Source organism: Cavia porcellus, unplaced genomic scaffold, assembly GCF_034190915.1.
Source record: "Cavia porcellus strain 051 isolate PalLab524CR breed Dunkin Hartley unplaced genomic scaffold, mCavPor4.1 scaffold_17, whole genome shotgun sequence".
Lineage (NCBI taxonomy): Eukaryota > Metazoa > Chordata > Mammalia > Rodentia > Caviidae > Cavia > Cavia porcellus.
The window spans coordinates 24,623,078-24,637,598 of NW_026947500.1; the positions used below are offsets into that span (position 1 = coordinate 24,623,078).

Genomic DNA, 14,521 nt, shown 5'->3' on the forward strand with positions numbered 1-14,521 from the left:
AAAACCAAAATAAACCAAACCAAACCAGACCAAAACCCAGGAAAGAAAGGTAGAGGTTGGACCTGTCAAGCAGAGGCTACAACATGAGCAAAGGCCAGAGAAAGGCCACACACGGCTCATGATCCTGGAACCAGGATGAGCAGGCAGCAGAGACGAAGTGGGAAGGGAGAACAGGGGCTGGGTCTGCACTAATTACTTCCTCCATACGTTTAATAATTTATAGAGGGGGCTAGGGATTTAGCTCAGCAGCATAAACACCTGCCTTGCAAGCAGGCGGTCGTGAGTTCAATCCCCAGTAGCGGAAAAAAGAAAAAAAAAAAATTTATAGAGGACTTGCTCTGGGGTCAGGGCTGAAATTCGGACACTGTTCCTGCCTGTGTGGATATACCTGGGTGTGAGGCTCAAAGACCAGTGGGGAGATATTGAAGAGGTGTTTTCCAGGCAGGGGGGATGGTAGTGCACAGCAGGGTGCAAGGGAAGTGCTAGCTGGCTTCAGTGGGTGAGCAGAAAGACAGTTCCTCAGGGAAGCTGGGTGGGCAGTGGGGGCCAGGCGAGTGTGGACCCTTGAGAGTGGACTGTCCTGCAGGTTGTGGGGACCCAAGAGGGATTTTGATCAGAGGAGGGGCATGGGCAGCTCTGTAGGGAGATCTGCGGCTCAACTGTGGGGGAAGAGAGAGGGGATGGGGGATGGAGAAGACAAATGAGGGGCTATTGCCATGGTTTAGGTGGACAGGGAGGGGTGGGCCAAGGCAGGGCCATTAAAAAAGAGAGGAGGGATGAGTGTGACTTGCTTAGCTATAGAACCCAAGAGGGCTTTCCTGAGACCCTTCACCCCAAAGCCTTGGCTTCCTCTGCTTAAGTGCAAGGGCAGGCAGAACACTAGGTTCCAACTCACAGCCCACTACCTCTGGGGACTTCCCAAGGATGGGCTGAAGGGGACATGCTCCCGAGCCCAATTCAGGGTGGGGAGGAAGCTGGAGAAGGCAGCCAAGCCAACATCTTATGACTCAGCCACTTCCACCCAGTTAGCCCAGTGGCATCTCCACTCCCCTGCTCCAAATTCCAGCTTGATGAGGCTGCTAGAGGCTGAGTCAGCCCTGGCAAGGCAGTTTGAGCAGCATCACAGGGGCTCCCTGCCAGTCTCCCCTGGCCCACCACCAAGGCAGGAGCGAGGCTCCCATAGACAGCAAACTCTGAGGGGCTGTAGCTGCCTAACAGGAGGAGGGCGCCCTTGAGCAGATGTGCACAGTGGGCTGTGCCTGTGCAAACAGCTAACTGCAGGTGCAGGTGACACTTTCCTAAGGTTAGGGGCAGTCAGGGGCCACACTCTGCCCGAGGCAGGGACTGGGATAAAAGTCCCAGGTCTGCCCAACTCCCTGAATTACCCTGAGGAAACCTTTCCTCTCCTGACCTCAATTTCTTTGATTATAGGGCAGGACCAGAATCTTCTTAAAAAAGTCACAAGAGTTCAGTGATACAAGTGGAACTGCTTTGCAAACTGTCTGGTAGCCCCAGCTATAGCCTGTCAGAAGTGAGCACAAATGACAGAGTTTTAGAGATACCCCTTAATGGTTATGCAGCTCCCCTGAAGTGTGAGGATGTCCTGTCAGGATGCTGAAACCCAGTCCATCCTCTGTTTAACCTGTGTCCCCGCTGAGGGACTACTAGGACCAAGAGAGCAACTTTCTCCAATATGTATGAACAAACACACCTTGAGCCTTCTAGGTCAACCTCTAGATCTATAGGGAACCATGGAGAAAGTGACTCATTTTTTGGATGCAGGCTGGCTTTGCAGAGGTTCTCCTGAGTGGGAGAACATCTTTAGCCTGAACAGTAATTTCCTACTGGGGGAGGGGAGGGAGGAATCTCTCCTGGCCCTACCTCTCTCCTCAGCAACCACCAAGACAGTATCTTATTTTATACTAAGGATACAACCAAAGGCCTTCTTTTTGAGCTACATCCCCAGACCTTTTGCCTGCTTGTTTTTTTTGAACCAGGATCTTGCTATGTAGTACAGGCTGGACTTGAACTCATCATGCAGCCCACATATTGAACTTGCATCGATCCTCTTGCCTTAGCTTCCTGAGTGCTGAGATTATAAATGTACACCACTATACCTGGCTAGGGTTTCACTAATGTAGGATCTCAAATTCTTGGTGATCCTCCTGCCTTAGCCTCCTAAGTGCCACCATGCCTGACAAACTTTTTCTAAATTTCGAGACAGGAACTTGCTAAGTTGCTAAACTGTTGGGTCAAATTCTATATTTCTGCCTCTGCACCTAGCTCAAGGCAGCATTACAAAAAAGCACTCAAACCAGGTGTGGCAATCCTAGTACTTGGGAGGCTGCGACAGAAAAATCAACCACAGGTAGAGGCCAGCTTGAGTTGCAAGTTCAAGGTCAGACTGAACTACCTAGTGAGATCCTGTCTCAAAAAGTCAAAGCCAAAACCAAATGAACAAAAAAATCCCAAAACAATACAAAATAGTGAAGACATAGACCCAAACTGGGTTTTATTGAAATGCCAAGAACAGGCACATGTCAAGGCAGCCAGGGAAGGGAAAAAGGTGATGCAGAACTGAGTTGGAAGGGAGGTCCCACTTCTACAACTCTGCATCCTCTCTCTACTAGGGAAGCAGTAAGCACAACTACCCCCAGAAAATGGCATGCTCAGTCCTGCAGGGTCCCTGCCCCCTGGGTTATGATGCCTTCAAGGAGAGGGATGGAAGCACTAAGTTTTCCCCTTTACGAGGGAAGAAAGCAGGAGAGGTATAGTTGGAGGTGAGGGTGACCAAGGAAGGCTCTCTTCTTGAATATCTGCACCCAACCTATGGTCCTGGGCAGTGGAAGGGAGCAGCACTGAAGAGGCTGAGGTCCTAATCAGGGCACCCAGGCTCTGGGAGCTGGAGTCAGTCCTGAAAAGAAGGCAAAGCTCAAGGGACTGAAGACAGCACTGCCTGAGTGATCTCATCCTTACTGCTGGGGGGCTTGGCCTTCTTGGGACAAGGAGAAGGAAGACAGTTGGAACCATCCCCAGCAACAGGAGCAGAGAATGGTCTTTCCCACCTGGCCCCCCTAAGTCAGTTCCACATTGTTGGCACGGTCCAGCACTCGAGAGCCACGGGCATTGCCTCCAAGCTGGAAACGGCTCTCATAGAGAGTAGGGCAGAGGTGCCAGCGGTTAGCACGGTAGATGCCCAGGTAGGTGTAGACATCAGGCTTGTAGGTGAGCAGGCACTTAATACCTGCTGCACGGATGGCTGAATCTGCCTCCAGTACACCCAAGCGGTCCGTGAAATCATCGGTGTAAACACAGATGACCTGGCGCCCACCCTCCTTGGCCCGAGGGCTCACCTTAGCTACCTGAAGCCGGCCCTCAACCACGGCTCGGGCAATGCCAGCCCAAGCATGGTCCAGCTTGAAGCCAGGTGCCAAGTGAATCAGCCACTTGCCTGAGAGCACGTGGTGGGTGATGGCCAGCTGGCGCAGGGTACCTGGTGTAATGGGCCGCCCACTGGTCTGCAGAGCCTCCCAGGCTGCCTGCAGGCCCTGCACATCACCTGAGTTGGGGTTGTAGCCTTGCCCATAAGCTGCAATCCAGCCTACAGGTTCAGAATTGGGTGAGCCAGGGTCCCCATAGCGGGTAACTTGTGATGGTGGGTACTTGGCCAGCCAGGCGTCCAGCTCAGCAGCAGGTGTGGTGCGAGCATCGAACACCAGCCAAGGGTCCATGTCGGCGGCCATGGCCTCCGCGGCCAGGTGTTCTGCGGTGAAGCCATCCTCACGACCGCCTGGAGAGTCGTCTTCTTCCAGCTCCTCACCTGGCTCCATTCTGCAAGAAAGGAACTAAGTCAGGGCACTTTCTTGGCAATAACTACCGTCTGCTTGGCACTCTTCAGCTGTCAGGTCCCCAAGGTACACTGTGTGGCTTTGGGCAAGACTTAAGGTTGCTATCTCTCAGTTGCTCCTCTACAGTGAGGTCACAAGATCTGTTGTGAATCTCAGATGCGCAAGGTGGCGTGAGGGCTGCTTAAGCACTGTGCCACCATCATGACTGTCCCCGCTGCAAGCAAGTTAAGCGGCGCTCAGAGAAATGATCATGCCCATGGTCGCATCAGGAGTGCTCAGCACACACGGAGTGGGAATGCAAGGGTGGCGCAGCCAGCCGCAGCCACACCTCCTGGCCCGAGGCCGGCAGGTGTCTGGGAGCAGCGATCTTGTGGTCAGAGGGTTCCAGGGACGTGGAGGCGATGAGAGGGCAGTGCCAGGCCTGAGGCCAGTGAGCGGTGCCCGGACTCGAACTCGAACGAGTCGGAGCCTGCGCGAGGGCCAAGCTCCAGGTCTGCCGCGCCCGCCGCCATTAGCGCCCACGGCCTGCGCGCTGCTCCCGCCCTGGCCCTGCCCCTCCTGCCGCCCCTCAGTCACCTCCGGCCTTCGTTGCGTTCGGCGACAGCCCAACTCCGTGCCCGGCTCCGCTCCTGCTGGGGCTCCGCACCATCGCCGCGCCCCGCCCCCGCCACGGCCGCTGCTGCCGCCGCCATCTTAACGCCGCGCCGCCTCAACAACAACTTTATAGACAAGCGCAGCCGCGGGGCGGGGCGCCGGGCTGGACCAGCGGGCCGCGGGGCGGGGTCCGTAGGGGAAAGGGGAGAAGCGGGGGCGGGGCTGGCCCGGGGGCGGTACCATTGCTGGGACCCCAGCGAGAGGCGGGCTCACAGAAGGCCGGGCTAACGTTCGCTCTTCTGGCTGGCGGGCGGGCGGGAGTGACGGCCCGCAGCTGTACTGACGCGCCACGCCCGGCAGGCTCTAGGGGAGCGGCGTCCTGACGGGCGGCGCTAGGACCCCGACGGCCGCGGCGGGGGCGGAGCGGGCGGCACCAGGACCCGGGGGAACGGCGACGGGTGGGCGGGCGGCGAGCAGGCCCCGGGGCCGGGAGGCTTCGGGCGGCGGCGCTGGGCCCGGCGCGGCGAGAGAGGCCCTGAGATGCCGAGCAAAAAGAAGAAGTACAATGCCCGATTCCCGCCGGTGAGCACGTGGCCGGGCCGGGCTGGGGCGGGCCGGGCTCCCGAGACTTCGGGGTCCGGGCCCCGCCGGGGGGCGGGCGCATCTCGGTGTCGGGGGCCCACATGCCCCGCCCCTTCCGTGCCCTCCCGGCGCCCGCGCCCCCCGCACCTCCCTCCCGGGGGACCCCTTGGTTGCCCCCCCAGTACCCTTTCGGGGTCGGGGCCGTAGGAGATAGCGTCCGAACTCGGCCCCTTTCCGCAGGCTCGGATCAAGAAGATTATGCAGACGGACGAGGAGATCGGGAAGGTGGCGGCGGCCGTACCTGTCATCATCTGTATCCCGTCGGGGGCAGGCCGGGCTGGGGGCACAGGGAGGGCAGGGCACCCCTCCCCCTTCCTGTGTTCTCCTTGACGCCCCACAGCCCGGGCGCTCGAGCTCTTTCTGGAGTCGCTGTTGAAGAAGGCCTGCCAAGTGACCCAGTCCCGCAACGCCAAAACCATGACCACGTCCCACCTGTGAGTGGCCGCAGAGCTGGGAGGGGCCACGGGGAGGCGGAGTCCTGACCACGGGGAGGCGGGGAGGAGGTTGCGGGGGTCGACGACGCCTCAGGCATCCATTCTGAGGGGTTTAGGAGCCCCAGGCAAGGGTGCAACCTGAGCTGAGCCCGTGAAAGGGCAGGGGTGGGAATGGGAAGGGAGTTTTCCAGCTTCATTCTGCTGACTTCCAGGGTTGGTCGCCCTATGTCTTTCGCGGAGGGCCTCAGTGGCCTGACTGCACGTGAGTGCCTCCCTCCCCACCTCTTTCAGGAAGCAATGCATTGAACTGGAGCAGCAGTTTGACTTTTTGAAGGACTTGGTGGCGTCGGTGCCTGATATGCAGGGGGATGGGGAAGACAACCACATGGATGGGGACAAGGGACCTCGCAGGTAGGGGTTCTGGGTATACAGGTGGGGAAGGCCAAGGCCACAGGGGTTGGGGGTGGTGGGGGGTAGTCAAGGAATGGGGAGACCCTTGGGCAGATGGACTGTACCTTCCCGAAGGGGACGGAAGCCAGGCAGCAGTGGCCGGAAGAATGGTGGGATGGGAAGCAAAGGCAAGGACAAGAAGCTGTCCGGGACAGACTCTGAGCAGGAGGTGAGTGAGGTCCTCTGCACTCTTGTCCTGCCTTGGGGGAGAAAGGGCAGCTATGCAGCAGGTTGAGCTGGCAGGAGGCTAATCACGTCTCTGTCTATGACCACTTGTGCTTTGGGCTGTGCATCTAAGTTGGGAGCCCTAAGAGTTGGCGATTCCTGGCCCTGCCACTCCCAGGGTCTGTGCTTCCAGTGGTGGGTTTGTGTCATTTGTCAACTCAAACCCTGCCTCACAGGATGAGTCTGAGGACACAGATACTGATGGGGAAGAAGAGGTACCCCAGCCGCCAGCCCCAGCCAGCCACCCTCCTGCTCCCTTTCAGAGGTAAGCAGCCCCAGCACCTCTTGATGGCCACTTGGTTTGCTGGTTGGTTTCCCTGTCATCTGACTGACCACCTAGATTTTTGATTGTAGCAGACTTGGGTGATGGGAAGGGTGTAACTGGAGGAGGCAAGGAGCAGGAGACTTGCTGAGGTTTTGTCCCCACTTGGGTTGGGGCAGTGGGTGGAGTGAATGGGGGCTATGTGATCCACTTTGGATTCTTCCTTTATTTGAGGCTTGGCTGCCCTGTTGCAGATGGTGGTGGGCTTGACGCCTGCCTCTATAGAGGGCAGGCTAGGGCCCCAGGCAGGGATGGGCGGCAAACATGGCCTGAGTTTCCTCCTGCTTTCTGCTCTGCAGCCCTTCAGCCCCCTTCATGCCCTTTGCCTCTACTCTGCCTTTGCCCCCGGCACCCCCGGCTCCCTCAGCACCTGATGCAGAGGATGAAGAGGACTATGACTCCTAGCGCCCTCTGCCCCCCAGGCCACACCCCCTTTTAGTTGGTTTTAGTTGCTCTGGGGGGAGGAGAGAATATGGAAGTGTTCTTAAGTTTATTAATAAAATAATAAAAAAGAATCTTAGTGTCTTCCCAGTTAGTCTACGTTCAGACGTTTGTGGCTACTTTCCCGATCACCTCCTGTGAGGAGCTGGGGCCAGTGACAGTGGTGGCCTGGCCATGGCTGAGTGAAGGGGAAGTGAGCTGGGAAACTGGATGCCATGGGTGTTGATGGGAAGAAGGGACCTGGGGCCTGAGCCAGCAGGTGTTGGATGGGCTCAGAGACAGTGGCTCATTGTGCTGTGTGACCTGGACAGCACTCTCCCTTCCTCTGGGTTGTGGAGGGAGTGACAGGTGGTGGGATTGGACCTTGCAGATGTCGGGCTCTGGTCCAGAGAGGGGCGGTGGGAAGGAGCAGCTCAGATGTGTGAGACGATAGAGGCAGTTTTGGAACCCAGCAGTGCCGCTTGTCCCCCAAGAAGGTGGCCTGTGGGAGCAGTGGCTTGGTGAGGCCAGGGAGAAAGCTGGCAATAAACACGGTAATCTTGATGTTGAGGGGGATCATGAGAACATCTGATTTTGACAAGATTACCAGCCTCCTCCTGATGGACAGAAACATCTAGGGCTCTGGTGGCTCCTTGGGTAGCCGGATGAGGACGACATTTGAAGCAGGAAGAAGCATGGGGCACAGAGGGTGGCAATGAGTCTGTTTTGATCTTAGACATAAGAGGAGGTGAGGGAGGAAACCCTTAACAACTATACCCTAGTTTCTCTCTGTAGCATCTTTGGCAGGGGCAGAGGCCCCTCTCCAACTGGGGGATACAGGAGGAAGAACAGGATTTGGCTGTGATCACAAGTTTGGTTGTGATGGATTGGGGTGCCCATGAAGGCACACAGGGGAGTTGGTGAGTGAGCATTTAGGTGGAGAGGCCTAGAGAACCCATCCTGGGGCGATCACCAAAGGAGAAAGGAACAGCTAGACCCCAGGCCACCCAGATGCCTGGGAGAGCAGGGTCAGTTGGCAAATGCTGGGGACAAGCAGATGGTGCGCTAGAGGTACCTGGCATTGGGGGAATCATTGCTAGAGCTGTTTCAGTGTCCTGCTGGTTGTTGATGAGGGAGGGGCCACTGAGGTGGGAAACAGGCTGTGAGGAGGCTGAAGAAGTGGGGCATGGTTTTATTTTGTGTTTTTGTAGCATGGCAGAATATGTGGCTAGCATGCAGAGGCCCTGGGCACCATTCCTAGCACACTTCATCCTCAGCACTGCAAGAAAAAAGTGATGGCAGAGCCCAAGTTCAGGTCAGGGGGACTGAAGACGTGGGAGAGGGAAACGTAGAATTCACAGACTGAGGTGGAGGGGCTTGAGACAGACCCCAACCTGAGGGTTTTTTTTGTTTTTGTTTTTGTTTTTTTTTTGAGATAGAGTCTCACTATGTAGTTCAGGTTGGCCTTGAGCTCACTGTGTAGCCCAGAGTGGACTCAAACTCACAGCAATCATCCTGCCTTGGCATCCCAAGTGCTGGAGCTGCAGGAGTGCCACTACAAGTGGGATAGGTTTAAAGGGAGTGTTGAGGTGCTGACAGGTTTTACCCAGTGCTGAATCCTCTGTGAACCAGAAGGCAGGGTCACCTACCCTGCATGAGGGGAGGTGGCTGAAACGGTGTCCAGGAGAGTGGCAGGGGTGGCGACTTGCACAGAATGAGGTGGCTGGGTAGACATGTAGAGAGCTGAAGATCGGATCTGTGTTGGCCCTGTCTGCTCCCCATCTGCTCCTGCCTTAGTCACAGAGCTGCTGTTTCCTGTTGAAGAACTCTGCCCCAGCTGGAGTACACACAGCTGAGGGGTGGGTATGGGGCAGCAGCTTGGCTCGTCACATCACTTGTGCTCCTGACACCAGGACTTCAGGCTTACAATAAGGTCAGTGGTGGAGCCACCCTGGCATGGCCAGGAGCTGTGGAAGCCACTGGCCACGCTGTGGGGCTGTCCCTGCTGAGAGAGAAAGGGCAAAGGTGACATCTCAGGGAATCTGAACACCTCTCCAGTCTCTGTAGATGCCCAGATTTCTTACCCGAGCCAATAAATATTTCTCTTGCTACACCATTGGGTTTCTGTTTGTTATAACCAAAAGGGCTTTGCTTGACACAAGCAGCAGGTTGTATGGGGCAGAGCCAGGGAATAGAGATGCTCAGGGTCATCAGGATGGAAGCCATGCCAAGCAGGGCAGAGGAGTGGAGGTGGAAAAGGAGAGCCTGTTGCTGGGGTACATCCAAAATGTGGATTCTCAGCTGAGAGGGCCACAGGATGGCAAGAAGGTAGGCGTGGAGGCTGGAGTGCAGGGGGCAGCCTCCCTTTATGTAGACAAAAGGACTTGGAGGCCCAAGTGGGTGTGAGGATGCCCCTTGAGCAGGTGGCCTGGCCCTCTGTGTTTTTTTCTTTTTTTGAGGGGGGTGGGTTTGAACTCAGAATCTCATGTTTACCAAGCAGATGCTTGTGACGGTGAGCTACACCCACGGCCTGCTTTTCCTTCTTTAGATTTTGTTTTTTATTAGTATGCATTCATAGTACATAATGATCACATTCCTCATGGGCAGTTGATTCACACACGCAACATGGCCTAATTCTTGTTCCTTGTTGCTGTCTCCTCCCTTCTTCCTCTGTGTTCTTGGGCTGTTGGTTTAGCTTTGAGGCAGCTCTGGAGCCAGGCCCTGGGTTGAAATTCTGTTTCTTTACTAACTAACCTCAGAAAAGCTCTGCAGTTTCTCAGGGTCTCAGCTTTCTTCCCTGAAGGTGGAATTAGTTACTTGCTGTGTTACTTTGCTATTCTCTGCCATACATGGTTAGTTATCCCTGTATTGGAGCAGGCTTGCTGATGTAACAAACCCAAACACACAGGCTCAAATGCAGTGGAGGTTTGTGTATAACACAAGGTTCCTAATGGGATTTATCTGATCACAGGGAGCTCTTCTCCAAGGACTTTAGGGCCTAGACTGTTGTGACTCCTCCACCGTCAGCCTTGAATTTCAAGTCACTAGGGAAGAGGAAAGCTCAGAGCTCATGGAGGGTTTTGTGGGTTAGGGCTGGGTGTGGCTCAGTACCTCTGCTCTCTTCCCACTGGCTGACAGTGGTCATAAGGTCCCACCTGAGCCAACCTGGGTGACCAACCAACCATATGGTCCTTCCAGGCCAGTGAAAAGGCCTAGCCAAGCCTTCACCAGGTGTTGGAAGTGCAGTCTTTTGACTCAGAGGACAGGGACCAAAAGAGATGCGCTAATGAGCCGGCCCCCTGGGTGCCTTCTGGGAGTGGCTCTGGCCCTGCTGTTGCCACTAAAACATCAAGGAGAGACAGTCTGTCAACCCTGCCTGTGGAGCTCTGCTGAGAGCTCTGCTCTCCAGCCATCAGGAGCTTGGGAGCAAGTCCCGCCTTAACCATTTCCACCTGGTTTTGTCTGTGCTCTGAGGTATGGGTGTGAAATGGGGAGCAGCTTCAAAGGCCAGTGTGGCAGCGGGATTATGATCCTCCCTGCCAAGTAGTAGGTCCCTAATCCAGTGCAAGATCCACTCAGGAGGGTTATTGAGCACCTACCATCACTACCAGGGAGATGCTAGTCACCTTCTGGGAGCCAAAAATGAGAAAGTCTGATCTCGCCAAGTGCTGGAGAGGAAGCAGTGATGCAATTAATATTGGGTCGAGGAGGGCAGCCACTTCTGAAGAGACTTCCTTATTAAGTCCATTGGCACACACATTTTCCCTATGCCCAGCAATTCTAGTCATAGGTCTCAACCAAGAGAAACAAGGGCACATGCCACCAGAAGGTATGTGGGAGTGCTCGTAGCCCCTGCTAGTACAGCCCCAGTGCCTCCAGCCAGGGCATGGGCATGAGGAATATATGGGAGCATGTGTGTACCTGAGCAGTGGTAAAAAGGAAGAGTGGACAGATGACAGTTTGACACAGCTCGCCCAGGTCTTGTAGATGTTCTGTTGAACAAAGAAAGCCAAGCGAAAAAACATACTTGATGTTGTCATTTATTTAAAAGAAATTCAGGGAGCTGGGCTTGGTGGTACATGCCTGTAATCCCAGCACTTGAGAGGCTGAGGTAGGAGAACGGTTGTGAGTTTGAAACCTGCCTGGTTACAAACTAAGCTCAAGTCCAGCCTGCACTGCATTAAAAGTCTTAAAAAGACACAAACGAACAAAACAAAAAAGAAGTACAGGGGCAGGCAAAACTAATCACTGCTGAGGAAGTAAGTGTAACTGTTTGGAGGTACAGGGCATCTTCTGGACATATTCTATAGCTGGAACTGGGCAGTGGTTGTAAAGAAATCTATATTCAAGAAAAAAAAAAAAAAGCCAGGGACAATAGTGCATACCTGTAATCCCAGCCTTTGGGAGCTGAAACAGAAGGATTGTCATGAGTTTGAAGCCATCCTGGGGTATATAGTGAGTTCAAGGCCAACCCAACCTACATAATGTGATGCTGTTCGAAAAACAAAAACAAATACAAGAGTGTTTCTTTTTTTGTACCAGGGATCAAACTCATGACCTTGTGCTTGCTAGGTGAGCACTTATCCACTGAGCTAAATCCCTGGTTCAAATTATGTACTTTTTTTTTTTTTTTTTGGTCTTTTTTCGTTTTTATCGGTACTGGAGATCGAACTCACGACTGCCTACTTGCAAGACAGGCGCTTATGCCGCTGAGCTAAATCCTCAGCCCCTAAATTATGTACTTTTACGAAGCATTTATAAAACGTTCATGTGTCTTTATGTATGTACCTGTGGAGACTCTGTCGCACCCCAAGAAGGGGTTTAGGTAGTGTGATTATAAGAATGAAATGTTCTTGGAGTTAATTTCCGCAGGGTAGAAACAGTCCATAGTGACCATAAACAGCATGTCAGCTAGTGCTGAGTGCTGTGAGGAAAGTGACACCTCCTAAGGGAGGAGTGGGGACTGAGGGGAGGCAGGACAGCCCCGCATTCTGTGCCAGGTACAGGGGAGACTCAGGTCAGGTAGGATTTGAGGAGAAAATGCCAGGATACAGGAGTGAGCCTGCCTCTTCACCGTCTGTGGTGACAGGGCTCCAGGCAGAAGGACCAAGGGCGCAGGCCAGGATGGGGTAGTCACTGTCAAGTTCCCTGGGGTCTCAACTGTTTCTCAGCTACCACCCGGACCTGACTCAGATCCTCCTTGGCTGAGGGGTGTCCTTGTGGCCCTGACTGCCCCCCAAGCTCCAATGCTCCATGGAGTTGGGGGAGAGTGTGGCGAGGTGGGGCTCCCACTCAGTGCCTGTCTGGGGTGCTGCCTGACCTGGATGCCAGAGGCAGAAAGGGGACAGCAGGAAGAGAGTTTAGGGCCTGGGCACCTGGCCACCCTCCTCCCCAGCCTCTCTCCTGGCCTAGAATCTACCACCTTGCTTCAGCTCTCCGAGCTTTACCTTCTAGAATGTAAATGAGGCCATCGGCATCTCTGCCCGTGGAATCCATTGCTAGGTTTCTCTCCTCCAGGGGAGGCATCTTCACAGCGCACTGGACAGCTGCAGAACTAAGGTGGTTCACTTGCCCACTGGCAGAGACACGGACTGGGGCCTTAACCAGCATGTGGGCAGGCGCTGGTGACAACTTCTTCCCCACCCTCAACCAAGTGCCGCTCCTCTACGCTGTGTGTGCTATGGCAGGGAGCAGCAACATGATCCAGGTGCTGCATGCGGGGTGCAAGACCTTTACTCACAGGGCAGCTGGACTCTCTCAGGGGGCTCCTGTAGCTGTGGGGCTTCTGGCTCCCATTGCCAGAGTGAGCTGTCTTTACTCTGCAATCATGGCCTTCCTGGTGTGTGTGCATGCGTGCATGTGTGTGTGTGTGTGTGTGTGTGTGTGTGTGTGTGTGCTCAAATGTCATTTGTTTTAAATGGAAAAAGGACTAAGACTTCTGCACCTTTGTTAGTAATTGAGAGCTGCAAAGGAAATAAGATCCCACATCTGATGCCACCCATCAGACTGGCAAGAACAGAAAGAGAAACCAGCTGCAGGTGAGGATGTGGGTTACAGGAAGTCTGCCGCCACTGTGGGAGTGTAAACTCGTGGAATGTTTCAAAGGCAGTTTGGCAGTGAAATGCTCACTGGTGCATCCCCTCCTGGTAAAGCCTCTCTCAAGTAGATATAAGTTAGGCATGGTGGTGTACACCTATGATTCCAGGACTAGGAGGCTGAGGCCAGAGGATCACCACAAATTAGAGGCCAGCATGGGCTATGTAGTGTGTTAAAGTTCAGCCTGAATTATGTAGAGACTCTGCCTCCGAAACAGAAGAAAACAACAAAACAAAACATTTCCTAGGCATGGACAGAGATGCTGCTTGAGTAGTCAACTCTGTAGAATTGTACAAGCAGAGAACAATAGGGAGAAGGCTTGGATACTGGTGTTGTTTTTTTTTTTTTAAAGTCAAATATGGATCACAGTCTGCTGCACAGTACTGTTTTTGGAAACAAAATCCATAGCAACACAGAATACAGCCATCCTGTATATTTTTAGTGCTTACTTTATGACACTGGTTCACCAATTTAACTTTTGTTACCTCAGTTTCCTCACCTGTAAAATGGGGACAGTTTTATAGTTCAGTGTCTTTCTGGGACACGTGGCAATTAAGATGAGATATGATACCTAAAGATGCCTAGCACAGTGCCTGGCAACTGCTAAGCACCCAAGAAATGGTGCCCCTGTGCCTTAGTTACTTTTCCTGTTGCTGAGACAAAATATCCAACATCCAGAGGTAAAGGAAGAAATGTTTACTGCAGCTCACAGTTTGCAGAGGTTTCAGTCCAGAGTTGGTTGGTTCCAAAGCATGGCAGGATGGCAGAGGAGCATTGCAGAGGAGAAACCGTCCAGGATGTGGCAGACAGGGAGGCAGTAAACAACCAGAGAGCGAGCAGCCGCAGCAGCCTGCCTTCCTCCGCTCTCCATTCTGTTCTATCCAGGCTACAAGCCTCTGTGTGTGTGTTCAAATGTTTTTTTTAATGGGATAAGGACTAGGACTTCTGTACCTATGCCAGTAACCAAAAGCTACAAAGGAAATAAGATTGATGCCACGCACACCCAGAGTACAGCTCCCGTTATCCACACCCTTAACTCCAGTGTCACCTCTTAATCCACCTTCACACACCCTAATCCAGCCACCTTTGAAACTTGCAAACTATGCTGCATGAGGCTTCGGGGGTACAGCTAGATACCAGCTATAGCACCCTCTTTCCCACAAGTATGGAAATCAGTGCCTGGAAGGCAGGTTGGGAGAAAGAGAAACAGAGGAAAAGGGCAAGGGAGAGGGAGAGACATTGCCTGTTGTCTTCCAGAGTGAACTAAACTGATTTATTCTCTGGACAATGTCCCACAAGGGTAGGGTAAATGGCAAAGCCCTGCAGGGTTCATAGATGTCAAATGTGTTTTCTTCATTAAGTCATTCAGCAAATATTTGTAGGGCACCTGTCTAGGCTCTGGAGAAAGCAGGCACTGGGACAGACGCGGCCATGACCAGCTAGCTAGCTGGTGCAGGAGTTGAGAGGAAGACACTAAGCCAATCACAACA

At 53.9% G+C, this 14,521-nt stretch overlaps 2 protein-coding genes across 3 annotated transcripts; one reads left to right on the top strand and one right to left on the bottom strand.

The window, feature by feature from the left end:
• Window positions 1-2,484: 2,484 nt before the first annotated feature.
• CUNH11orf68 (chromosome unknown C11orf68 homolog) lies at window positions 2,485-4,711 on the bottom strand. Its single transcript, XM_003468251.5, has 2 exons — window positions 4,425-4,711; window positions 2,485-3,831 (listed from the first exon to the last, which is right to left on the bottom strand). The coding sequence occupies exons 1-2, from the start codon at window positions 4,538-4,540 to the stop codon at window positions 3,075-3,077; spliced, it is 873 nt and encodes a 290-aa protein (XP_003468299.1). The 5' UTR covers window positions 4,541-4,711; the 3' UTR covers window positions 2,485-3,074.
• Window positions 4,712-4,863: 152 nt separating this feature from the next.
• On the top strand, window positions 4,864-7,030 carry Drap1 (DR1 associated protein 1). 2 transcript variants are annotated; one of them, XM_005002995.4, is made up of 7 exons: window positions 4,864-5,024; window positions 5,265-5,337; window positions 5,425-5,518; window positions 5,810-5,929; window positions 6,023-6,137; window positions 6,370-6,458; window positions 6,815-7,030. In XM_005002995.4, the coding sequence occupies exons 1-7, from the start codon at window positions 4,983-4,985 to the stop codon at window positions 6,918-6,920; spliced, it is 639 nt and encodes a 212-aa protein (XP_005003052.1). In that variant the 5' UTR covers window positions 4,864-4,982; the 3' UTR covers window positions 6,921-7,030. The 2 variants fall into 2 exon arrangements, with proteins under 2 accessions (XP_005003052.1, XP_003468300.1); XM_003468252.5 differs by having other exon boundaries at window positions 6,044-6,137.
• The last annotated feature ends 7,491 nt before the right edge of the window (window positions 7,031-14,521 follow it).